We start from the raw sequence: 12,720 nt of genomic DNA, 5'->3' as shown, positions 1-12,720 counted from the left end.
ATTGTTAGCTTATCATTGACTTAGCCGTTAGCGCAGCGGAAATAATGACTCTCTCCTAATCCAGGGCGCTCTCCGTGGTGTTGAACGGATCGATATACTGGCGCTTCATTTCTGCTCCTCATCCCTCTCTCCCGCAAAATATGAACGCTTTTTGGATCATATATCGTATAAACTAAAACGATCGCAATGTAAGCTAGCTATGTAAAGTAAACTTTTTTTAGTGGATTGTTTCCGGGTCATGGGTTTCCGAGTAAAAGCGGCCATGTTGTTCCGGCACCCCAGAGCTCCTATTTTGAAGGACTTCCGGCACTGATTGTGTTAAATTAACACTTACGTTGCCCAAAACATCTCCAGACGTCTTCATAATTACACCTGTAGGAGAACTGTAGTTCTGTTTTAATTATATAAAACCAAAATATAAAAAAAGTAAAGAGAGACAAGGTAGTAATGGAACATTTCACCTCCCGTTTTTTTGGGGGGCGGGAAATGGAATGACTTTTCAGAGTAAAATCTGCCTCATCTGCTGGGTCTCGTCTCGAGCTGAACAGTTTGGGAACCACCGTGAAAGTTCATCAACTTCTCTCTTTCTCTCTCTCTCTCTCTCTCTCTCTCTCTCTCTCTCTCTCTCTGCGGAAACAACGGTCGAACATGCGCTGCTCCCGTGCTTGCGGTTATAGGCTTATAGGTTAGGGTTTGAAGGTATAGGTTGTCGGTCTAATGTCAGTCGGACCCATAGCATGTCTAACCCATTTTGACCTGAGATCAGATTCTAAAAAATGTCTTCTACATCCTGACCAGTTTTCTGAAAAAGCTATGTTTCCATGTCAGTCGTTCTTCGATTTTCCAAAAATAGCAGACCTACAAGCTCGTAGCGCGCCACTCGGTGGTGCGCTATGAGCTTGTAGATCTGCTATTTTTCAATAGCCAAAGCATAACATAATGCTAACACCAAAAGGGGTTCCCCCCCCCTCAGCTCTCCGGTGGAGTCGGTCCTCTTCTATGCCATCACCACGCTCCACAACCTGCTGCTCCACCAGGAGGGAGCCAAGATGGCGGTGCGCCTGGCCGACGGCCTCCAGAGGATGGTCCCCCTGCTGAAGAAGAGCAACCCCAAGTTCCTGGCAATTACCACCGACTGCCTGCAGCTGCTGTCCTACGGCAACCAGGAGAGCAAGGTGTGTGTGCTTGTGCGTGTGTGTGCGTGCGTGTGTCTGTGTGTGTGTGCGTGCGTGCGTGCGTGTGCGTGCGCAATATAGGCAGAGAGGAAGTGAAGGAGAAATGAAACAGCTCTGTGTTCATGTGAGGCTGATTCTACAAATGCCTTCTAAATCAGTAGTTCTCAAACTTTTTCATGTCATGGACGCCCAAAGTTATATGTATTTGGCAGCACGGACCCCCCAATAAAATGTCTTTATTTTTATTTTTTTTGTATTTTATTTTTTTGTCAGGAACCCATAGAAGAGAAGATTTGTGTCACAATTATTCAAAATATTTCAAAAATAGCAGACGAGCAGCTGTGCTGTGAGCTTTTATATCTGCTATTTTTGAGAACCACTGTTCTAAATCCTAAGAGTTTTTGAAGACACCACAATGCTGGGGAATTGATTAAATGTCAGAGCACAACTTATGTTACTTTATAAAATGACTCAGAGGCTTTCTCTGTTAGGACGACTTCACCACTTTTCAACCTATATTCTTCATATAATTGGTCGTCACTAATTGATGATAAAATAGCAAAAACAAATTGTTGCTGCGGGCAGTTGAGAAACCCGTCCTCCAGTGACCTCATAGATGCATGGGGAATCCAAACTAATAGAAACTGCAGCTTTCTATTCCTGAAAAGTCACAATTCTATAAGCCATCGTTCTCACAATAATAGAAAACTAAATATATATGTTTTCATTCTGCCTAACGAAGATTTGCTTCTATCAGACATGTAGATTTGTTATTTGTTTGTTTGTTTTTGCTTTTTACCATGAACATTAGTGAGGACCAATTATATGAAGATGGGTTGAAAAGTGGTGAAGTCGTCCTTTACATATTGTGTGGAACTGTATACTGTAGTGTACATATCATAACCAATGCTTCCTTCTTCCTTATTTTTGTTTCCTGTCAGCTGATCATCCTGGCCAATGGGGGCCCAGAAGGTCTGGTGTTCATCATGAGGAACTACAACTATGAGAAGCTGCTGTGGACCACCAGCAGAGTGCTCAAAGTCCTGTCTGTGTGTCCCAGCAACAAGCCTGCTATCGTAGAGTCTGGTATGTATGCCTTACCGTACCGTACTGTACCGTACCTGTGTGTCCCAGCAACAAGCCTGCTATAGTAGAGTCTGGTATTTATACCGTAGCGTACCGCGCCACGCCGCACCGTACCGTACCGTACCGTAAGTGTGTCCCAGCAACAAGGCTGCTATAGCAGAGACTGGTATGTGTACTGTCGATGTGTAAATAGTGAGTTTTATATAGCGCTTTTATCCAAAGCTCTGTACACTGTAGATTGTGGATTACACAACCCACCCGTTGGTTTACACACACATTCATACACCGATAGTGGCAATTAGGGGTTCAGTCAGAGTCTTGCTCATGGAATAATAATTTAAATATAAAAAAGCCATCTGCCACTTGAATTAAGGCCACTTGACTTGAATGATTGACATCAAAAAGGGCCTGTCAGCTCAAACCCACAATGCAATATCGTCTTTGTTTTCAAGAGTGTTGCGCACAAACGTCAGTAGCATTACAAAGTTATGTACCAAAAAAACCCAACCAATTTCATTTTACGCTTCTATTATATAACATCATATAACATCAGCGCCACTATTCCAAAGGTACATTTCTTTACACTATTTTCAGCAATGGGATAAAAACAAATTGGTGTGTAGATCTTGTTTAGCTGGGCATTTTGAAAGTAATGTAGCTCTGAAGTCACAAAAGTGTGTGCGCCCCTGGTGTATATAGTGTATAGTGTGTGTGTCCCACTCCCAGCAACAAGCCTGCTCTACAAGCCCTTCAAAGACAGTAACTACGTTTTTGGACACACCGACTTATTTGTTTATCCCGAAAGGTCAAATTAGCCTTCGTGATTATGGGGGATAAACAGCACATATTATTTACAATTAGTGTAATATCACTTATTTGCCGATATCTCATTTGGCTGACCAGTTGGAACACTTTTAAATGGGCCCATTTCTTTCCCTGTAGTTACTTCACTTTGGCTACAGTGGTTCCAAAACACTGGCTCGGCATCCATTTGTGGGTCACGGACCCATGCTTATGGGTTGCAGAGTTCATTAAACATTAATTTTTTTTTTTTTTTCGTTATGATTTTCCCGAATTTCTCCTCCGAAAACAAACTTTGTTCTTTCGTGTGTGTGTGTGCCTGTGCGTGTGCGTGTGTGTGTGCGTGCATGCGTGCATGCGTGTGCGTGTCACCAGGCGGTATGCAGGCGTTGGGACAACACCTCACCGGCTCCAGTCAGCGTCTGATCCAGAACTGCCTGTGGACGCTGCGCAACCTATCAGATGCTGCCACCAAACAGGTTACCGTGACAACCATGATCAACAAACGATAACACCAACCAATGGGCCAATGGAAGTCATCGTCGATAGACTGTCAATATGCTCATGCACATGTTATTTGGTGATTCATGTGTCCACTGTTGATCTGAGTCAACCTCATTGTGGCCACATCTGTTACTCTTTACGATTCACATTCAAAATAAATACATCGCAAAAGTAGCGGATCTGCAAGCTCGGAATCTGCAACTTTTGATGCTTTTGTGTGACGCTGTAGTATGATCAAAATCACGAAAAAGCACACAAAAGTTAGAATATGGAGATAAGGGGCTCCATTTTTGTCTCATCTTTCTAAAGCCACTATTTGGGGATTTAGGAGTGGGGAAAGGGTGTTCCCCCACTAAAGTTGGTATTTTGGTTACCTGTCTAAATCCCTTAAACACCTTCGTTACCCGTTATATTATGCATAGGTGTGGTTTGGGCGTTACAATAATTAAATCATATTTAACCAATCACCAGTCCACGTTCCATTGCCTTTAATAGATCCCTTATCCGTTACCCGTTAGTGCTATATTGCTTCATAGCCTTACGTTCTATAGTCCATGGAAGAGTGTTGCATTGCGGGTAAAGGCTGCGACAAAATTGGAGCCCAAGAGGTTTGGGCCCGGCAGCAACGATGTGTTAACTCACTCGGACACCGAGTTTATTTTATTGTATTAACCCATTTTGGGCGGGAACCCCTTTTGGTGTTTTAAACATTATGTTATAATTTAGCTATTGAAAAATAGCAGATCTACAAGCTCATAGCGCACCACCGAGTGGCACGCTACGAGCTTGTAGGTCTGCTATTTTTGAAAAATCGTGCAAATATTTATTTCAGAAAACTGGAGGATTTAGAAGATTCTTTTTAAATGTTGAGGTCAGGCGTAAATGGGTTCATCTTGACTCTTAACTCTTCTCCTCTGTTACCTCTCACCTCTACCTCTTTCATTCTTAATGCTGTTGCTGCCTCGACACCTGAATTTCCCTCTCGGGATCAATACATCTTAATGTATCTTTAACCACCTAAAGAAATAGCTAATGTAGTTTGATTCTACAACCTCACAACTGGCCCGATGCGACACGTTGGGAGCTTTTGCAGATCCGTTGGCTATATTTCACTCCTTCTGCACACACACACTGTCGTATACAACAAAGTATAACGTAAAATAAAACAATGTCTGTCTGTCTGTCTGTCTGTCTGTCTGTCTGTCTGTCTGTCTGTCTGTCTGTCTGTCTGTCTGTCTGTCTGTCTGCCTGCCTGCCTGTCTGTCTGTCTGTAGGAGGGGTTAGACGGCTTGTTGCAGATCCTGGTGACCCAGCTGGGTTCTGACGACGTCAACATGTTGACCTGTGCCACAGGAATCCTGTCCAACCTCACATGTAACAACTCGCGTAACAAGGTACCTGTCTTGTCTTGTCTGTCTGTCTGTCTGTCTGTCTGTCTGTCTGTCTGTCTGTCTGTCTGTCTGTCTGTCTGTCTGTCTGTCTGTCTGTCTGTCTGTCTGTCTGTCTGTCTGTCTGTCTGTGTCATGAACTGTGTGCTTTTATTGTGTTGTTATGTTCCTAGTGTTTCCTGTCTACTCTATTTGTTACTACCTGTCTTGTCTCTACCCTGATTGCTAACTTGAGTCCACCTGTGTCATGTTAAGTTCTCAGCCAATCATGTGGTGTTTGTAGTTTTGTTTCACCTGTGTGTAGTTAGTATGTGTCTATTTAAGTCTCCCTGTGTTCAGTGTTTCCTTGCTAGATTATAAGTTATTGTTATGTTGTGTTCCTGCCTGTGTATATGTCCTGTTCGTTGCTAATAAATACTGGACTTGACCTGCTGGCCTGCTTGTTCTGCTTTTGGGTCCTCACCTGACACACACCGTGACAGTCTGTCTGTCTGTCTGTCTGTCTGACTCCAGACAGTGGAGTCTCTGATCCATATTAAATAAATATATAAGATAAGTTGATAACTGTCCCCCCCCGTCCCCCCCCAGACGCTGGTGACTCAGTTCGGCGGGGTGGAGTCTCTGATCCACGCCGTGCTGCGCGCGGGACAGAAGGAGGACGTGGCGGAGCCGGCCGTGTGCGCGCTGCGACACCTCACCTCCAGACACCAGGACGCGGAGCTGGCCCAGAATGCAGTGCGGCTGCACTACGGCATCCCCGCCGTGGTCAAACTGCTGGGGCAGCCGCACTACTGGCCCGTGGTTAAGGTGAGACAGCGTGGTGTGTGCGCGTGCGTGTGTGCGCACGCCTGCATGCACTCGTGTAAGCACAGACACAGTTATGATGATGGATGGACATATTTTTAGAGAATGATGGAAATAGGCCACCAGAGCGAGAGAGACAGAGATGGATGGAGGGATGGAGAGAGAGAGAGAGAAGGGGAAGTGGACGCACATTTTGTCTTTTACTAGGTCCATTAACCACTTTGCTAAAAATAGCAGATCGACAAGCTCACACAACGCATTGTGAGCTTGATTTGTAATGCAACAATTTAAAAATCGAATCGTGAAGTTTTTTAATTATTTTTTTTGTGTTCGTTTTTTTCGTTTTTATTTATTTATTTATTTTTTCATGACAGTAAGACTGACTTTTCATGGTTTATAATTCAAATTCCAGTATAACCTAAAAAAAAACGAATGCAACTAATGTTCACTACAGACAGACAGACAAACAGACGTTTTGAAAGAAGACCATACAAAACATCGCAACCATACGATGGATTGATTAACAGTGAGTGTCTGTGGGGGGGGGGTCAAAGCATCTGGAGACATTAGCCAATAACATCGGAAGGAAAAAGAAAAGGTCTTTTTGACCTGAATTCGGCTTGTGTGGTAGGTGGCCTTACTTGTTAAGTGTCATAGAGAGAGGAGATGCATGAAGCAGATACAATGAGGGACAATGAAGGGCATGCTGGAAGTTCAGAGCCATTTTTGAAAGCAGAAGAAGAACAAACAGAAGAGGGACAGAGGTGCAGAGGTGGAGGAGGAGGACAGAGGATCAGAGACAGCAGTTCACAGTGAACCGACAGGGACAGTAACCTCGTTACAACTCGTCTCGTGTCAGCCTGGAAAACAATATACAGGCCAAAGACTCTAAAGGTTTGCGTGTACCGGTACTTCCCCCCCCTTCAACCAATCGCCACAATGTTCTCGTGCACACCGGGAATGTAAAAAAGTCAGAACTGTGTTAATTTATATAGCCATAGTATGTTATTTACTGTAGAGCTTTACCAGCTCAGTGGCCTTGTGGTTAGAGTGTCCGCTCTGAGACTGGGAGGTCGGGGTTCAATCCCCGGCCGGGTCATACCAAAGACTCTAAAAATGGGACCCAGGTGCCTCCCTGCTTGGCACTCAGCATCAAGGGTTGGATTGGGGGTATAAGTCCCTGCGACATACTAGCGTCATGTCTAGGGGGTGTACTTGTACATCAAGCTGCCTCACGCTACAGAAACAGGAGATAGGCTCCTGCCCTATATGGGCCCCGTGGCTCGGCAAGGCTACTTACTACTACTATTTACTGTAGACAGACGCTATATGTTAATTGGTATCCACATTCAGTGATTAGATGAAGTGAAGTGAACGGAGTTGGCGTAACTCGGCAAAGTGGTGACGATTTTGACGTAGGCTGGTGGTTATTTCATAAAAATGGGTATTGTACTGTAAATATGACAGTTGCATGGATGCAAAGTAGTGGTTGATGTCTGGACAGGCATGCTGTTGGTGTTGTGCATGGTGAGATGTGTGCAAACGGTGTGGTTTGGTAGGAGAAGGCGGACAAAGGATGGGGTGTTGGCGCTGGCTATTAGTGTGGCAGGATTCCACCTTAGCCCGCAGCACTGGCCCTAGCACTTGCTCTATATTATAGCCCCGACGACCTCGCAGGCGTATGCAAATGCTAAAATATGAAATTAGCATGTTATGTAGACAGCTGACAGGTCATTATTTATCTGCCTTTCTGTAGTGTTTATAGTTTCAACGTACGGATATTCTACTGTTAGACAGATGATAGGTTCTTGGTTTACTTATGATCCTAGATGACTATTTATTATTAGAGAGAGAGAGAGAGAGAGAGAGAGAGAGAGAGAGAGAGAGAGAGAGAGAGAGAGAGAGAGAGAGAGAGAGAGAGAGAGAGAGAGAGAGAGAGAGAGAGAGAGAGAGAGAGGAGAGAGAGAGAGAGAGAGAGAGAGAGAGAGAGAGAGAGAGAGAGAGAGAGAGAGAGAGAGAGAGAGAGAGAGAGAGAGAGAGATAAGAGAGCAAATGAGGGTATGGAGGGAATCAGAGGACATAATCAGAGAGAGAGAGAGAGGAGGGTATAGAATATGTGAGAGAGAGAGAGACAGAGAGAGAGAGAGAGAGCGTTAGGTATAGTTGATGAGCTCTGAGCGCTGCTGTTCCCTGAGGCACAAACACAGCATGACGAGTCTCTCTGACACACACACACACACACACACACACACACACACACACACACACACACACACACACACTTTGTTCAATTATTTTTTTGTACTTATTATTGACTGCTGTTGCAAATCAAATTGTACCTCAGGGACATCAGAGGTTTACTGTACGGTGCCTTTCCTGTACTTGAGCGTTTAAAGGTATATTCAGTGATTTCACTTAATTCAAATATCACTTTTCTTTTTCTTTTGTTGTGATAATCCTCCCTACTATAGAGTGTGCTGACCATATAAGGAGTTCCTCCCTGTCCCCAGTTAACCCCTGGGGGTCAAAAAGCTTAGGTTTCGTTTTTGGATAGAGGGCCCATCCTTCATCCAATCAGGATAGAGAGGGGCCTTCCTCCAATCATGATCGAGCGGAGGAGGGCCTTGGTGTGTGTGGTGCTGGCCTGTTGCGTGTCCTCCCAGTGTCCCACTGTAGTGCGTGCATGTGCACATCTTGTTACCGGGGCGGACCGGGGGGGTTTTCCAAATCACCCAAATCACTGAATGCTCCTTTAATATTACACACGCATCAACGTGTAGACCAACAGCAGATAGGCTAATGTTACCTTTCAATGTTACAGGAAGGTGTGTTGTTTTAACCCATTTTGGGGACTGGAACCCCTTTTGGTGTTTTAAAGCATTATGTTATACTTAAGATATTGAAAGATAGCAGATCTACAAGCTCATAGCTTGTAGGTCTGCTATTTTTGAAAAATCGTGAAAATGGGGCGCAAAAATTCGAATATATATATTCGTTCAGAGCAACGTTTTTAACTCAAATCGTTGCTTCTGGGGAGGCCCCTGAAACAACATTATTTTCAGATGGGGGTCGGCGGCCAAATACATATCATTTTTGGGGTCCTTGACATGAAAATGCAGAGAACCACTGACATAGAAACATGAGGTTGTTCAGAAAACTGTCATGATTTAGAGACATTTTTAATAAATGTCCTCAGGTCTAAATGGGTTAACTGGCCGTTCGTGAATAAGCCACACTCAGTGCGCTCTATGACTTCACCACCCTAGTGCACTAAAACATTTTCCTGGGGCGCATTTCCAAACACACATATATTCATATCATCTTCTATCATCGTAGTAAGTATATCCTTTTTGCAATGACACACATACCATTCTATATCGATTTCAATTGAGGCGTTTAACAGACACTCTTATCCAGATGGACTTAGCCGTTATCACCGTGGACTATTTGCCAGGAGGACATCCTATCCAGTCTAAGTGCTTCCACAATTTTCTCCCCCCGGTTTGACGTGTCATTATTTAGATTTGCACGTCAGTGGAACAGGAACGGCACATCCACAGTGAGGGTTTGTGCTCACAACGCTTCTGTGCAGAGAAAACGATATAGTCTGCACAGGCATACAGTGCATGTGTCATTTCACCACACGCTCAACGTAGAGGGAATAGTCAGCGGTTAGCCACAACACTGTGGCTGTCCTATTTGAGCAAGTCATTATAGACCACTTTTTTTTTTAAAGAAAAGAAGAAGAAAAGGAAAAGAAAAGCAAAATAACTGATCTACAAGCGTGTTGAATGGTTATTCATGCTTCCTGTTGTATGTCGAAGTATATATACGGATCAGAGCCATTGCAAGGAGAGTTCCCAGTAGAGACCTGCGGATGGCGGATTTAGCCCTGTTTGCCGCGGGTAACCGCGGTTGGCGGATGGTGCGGTTAATATAAATAGGATGACGCGGTTGGATAATAGCGGGCGGATAATGGATTTGCAGTTGCGGGTGACAAAAAACTCCCACCAATGAGGGGGCAGAAAACAGCACCGGTCACATGGTTCACGTAACTCATCTGTCACTATAAAGCCCACATAGACTCCAATGCATTCCATCAACTTCCGGTTCAGACCTTTGTCACTATATTCACCAATAGAAGTCTATGTAGAGGAGCCGCCATTGGACTGGCCCCATGAAGTGAATGGAGGTGGCGCCAATCTCTCTCTCTCTAAGGCTATGATACGGCTTAAAGATGGAGTGCCACGATTCTTTTCATCAGGTATTATTATAATATAAGGGGGGAGAGAACTTTTTCTGTACACTTTTTCCAAAAAGTCTACAGTATTTGTTCAAATCATGCTTTTATGTGGACACGCCCACCAGTTCATTAAGTATGCCTGGTTTGCCTGGTGGGTGGTGATGGGTGGTGATCCACCTGAACTGAAGCCACACCCACAGCTGTAGTTGTATGATAAAGGGGGAGGGGTTAGGGGAGGGGCTGATAGTGTGGTGTCACTATATTACTGTTTATTTCATTGGACCGTTTGACTGTCAAGCCTCCAGGAAGAAACCCTAAATACAAAGTTAATACACCATTGCACATACAAACGACTCCAGGGTGTCTAATGAAGTACTGTCACCTCATAGACACTGGAAAAAACTGGAAAAATACAAACATTGTGGCACTCCATCTTTAAGTGGGTAATAAAGTACGGTAAATACATTTTGACTTCTGTTAACTAAAACAACACCAGTCAGAATTAAAGAGCCATCCACACGAAGATGATCACGATGACTATATGACGTTAATGAACAGTAACTTTCAGTAAACACGCTGAACGTGTGACTGCCATATGAAATTGTGTTTAATTAATGTAAAGTGTACATTCGGAACTGAATTTCCTTCCGATCGTCCAAAAACTACAGCTGTGCTGTGATGAGCACACAGGGCGTGGCTCTGTTAGAACGGCAGAAAGGAGCAGATGATAGAAGAACAGGGAGAGACGAGGAACGCATGACAGCATGGCAGATGTGAGGAGGGGGAAAGAGAGAGAGAGAGAGAGAGAGAGAGAGAGAGAGGTGCCTGGGTTATTGAGTGCACTGATCATTACAATACAATGTCCTGATGTGAAAGAAAATATTTCAAAACACGAAGCAGGGGGGAAAAAAAGGTTGGTTTTCTATGGACAAGCCAACCTTTCATGGACAAGCCAATGATGACATCGGTGCGTGCGTGCGTGCGTGCGTGCGTGCGTGCGTGCGTGCGTGCGTGCGCGTGTGATGAAATCAAATAGCAAGCAAAGCTTGGTATGGGAAAATATTGACAATAATGTCAATATTGTGATACTAAGAGACTAGATATTGTCTATGATTTCAGTTATGTGTTGTTCTCTCTGAAAAAAAGTCATTGGAGGAGATGCTCTGCGCTGGCTATACATGCACGACACTTAAGCTGCTGCAGCCTGACTGCAAAGCACCTTGTAGAGCAAAGTGTATTTGTACTTTGTTAGTGTCAGTGGAATTTAGTGCACTGGTAGCTGTGATTCGTTTCATCACTGCTGCTTAGGGGTGCCCTCCAGTGGCTGGACATTATTAGTGTCCGCACCGCAGAGCGGTCATGTTGCGCCGTCATTCTCCTCGTCGAGCGACATGGCCCTACGATAAAGATTACATTTTTGAAGGATACATCACCATTTAACCCATTTAGACCTGAGAACGATTCTCTAAATGTCTTCTAAATCATGACAGTTTTCTGAAAAATATGTAATTGGCCGCCGACCCCCCCCCCCCCCCCCCCATCTGAAAATATGTTGTTCCAGGGACCTCCCCCAGAAGCAAAGATTTGAGTTAAAAACGTTCGCTCTGAAAGAATATATATTCAAAGATTTGCACCACATTTTCAAGATTTTCCCAAAAAATAGCAGACGAGCTTGTACAGTAGATCTGCTATTTTTCAATAGCTAAATTATAACATAATGCTTTAAACACCAAAAGGGGTTCCCGCCCTGAATGGATTAACACCTGATTTATCTCTGTTGTTTTAGGCATCGGTTACGTAACGATAGAAAACTGGAGTGTTCCCAAAAAAAAAAGCCTCGTCTATATGGACAGATTCCATCGAGTTGAAAGCAGGAAGAACAATGCGTTGTTTAATTCTGATACAGCAGGCAGAACGAGACAGAGGAAGAGAAAGAGAGAGAGAGAGAGAGAGAGAGACAGAGGTGAATTGACAAAAACCTGGCAAGATGCAGCTGGAATGTGTTCCTGCATTGGCGGGAGGGATGTCTCCAGAGCCCGGGAGCTTTGTTGTCTTTGAGCTTTTGAGGTTCCCGGGAACCAAGGACTGTCTAAAGAGGACGAGACCGTACGGGCGACGCCATGTTGCTCCATGGTGCTCCATGGAAGGAAAGAAACATGCGCAGTTGGAGACCAAGGAAGCTGAACGCGGAAGGTGGTTGGCTGCATATAGCCCATTGCGCATGTTTCTTTCCTTCCATGGAGCACCATGGAGCAACATGGCGTCGGCCCGTACGGTCTTCGCGGTCTCGTCCTCTTTAGACAGACCTTGCCGCGAACAAGGAAGTGTAACGCGGTAAAAAGCTGACATTGCTTATACATTTAGTGCAGTGGGTTTCAACCCTTTTCACGCCGAGGCCCGTTACTGTTGTCTGCGTTTGAGCCACGGACCACCATTTGAAGACATTGAGCCTCTCAGGAACTAAAACTAAAACAATGTTCTGTTTTCGTTGGATGAGATTTTGTCTACAATTCCAATGCTTTTGGCAAATGTTGATCAAAATAAGAATGATTTAACTTTTTCTAATTGTGTAGAATTATTGAAGTAGTGCGTAAGTAGAGTAGAGCGTAAAATAAAACCAACTGGACCTGTATTGGGTCCCATTTGGTTTTATTTTACGCTCTCAAGAGTTAAAGATCTATAAGGGTCCATTTTGGTTACCAACTCCATCATTTAGCTG

At 44.3% G+C, this 12,720-nt stretch overlaps 1 protein-coding gene across 1 annotated transcript in view; it reads left to right on the top strand.

Moving 5' to 3' along the window:
- The window catches only part of jupb (junction plakoglobin b), a 135,611-nt gene that overhangs the window by 98,646 nt on the left and 24,245 nt on the right, over positions 1-12,720 (top strand). Inside the window, exons 7-11 of the mRNA XM_079519641.1 lie at positions 974-1,175; positions 2,117-2,261; positions 3,438-3,541; positions 4,841-4,960; positions 5,543-5,761. Coding sequence (XP_079375767.1) covers positions 974-1,175; positions 2,117-2,261; positions 3,438-3,541; positions 4,841-4,960; positions 5,543-5,761 — 790 coding nt within the window. The remainder of the gene's footprint in view (positions 1-973; positions 1,176-2,116; positions 2,262-3,437; positions 3,542-4,840; positions 4,961-5,542; positions 5,762-12,720) is intronic.

This window comes from Electrona antarctica (assembly GCF_951216825.1).
Source record: "Electrona antarctica genome assembly, chromosome: 14".
Classification (NCBI taxonomy): domain Eukaryota; kingdom Metazoa; phylum Chordata; class Actinopteri; order Myctophiformes; family Myctophidae; genus Electrona; species Electrona antarctica.
This window is presented reverse-complemented; position numbering and strand designations above follow the sequence as displayed.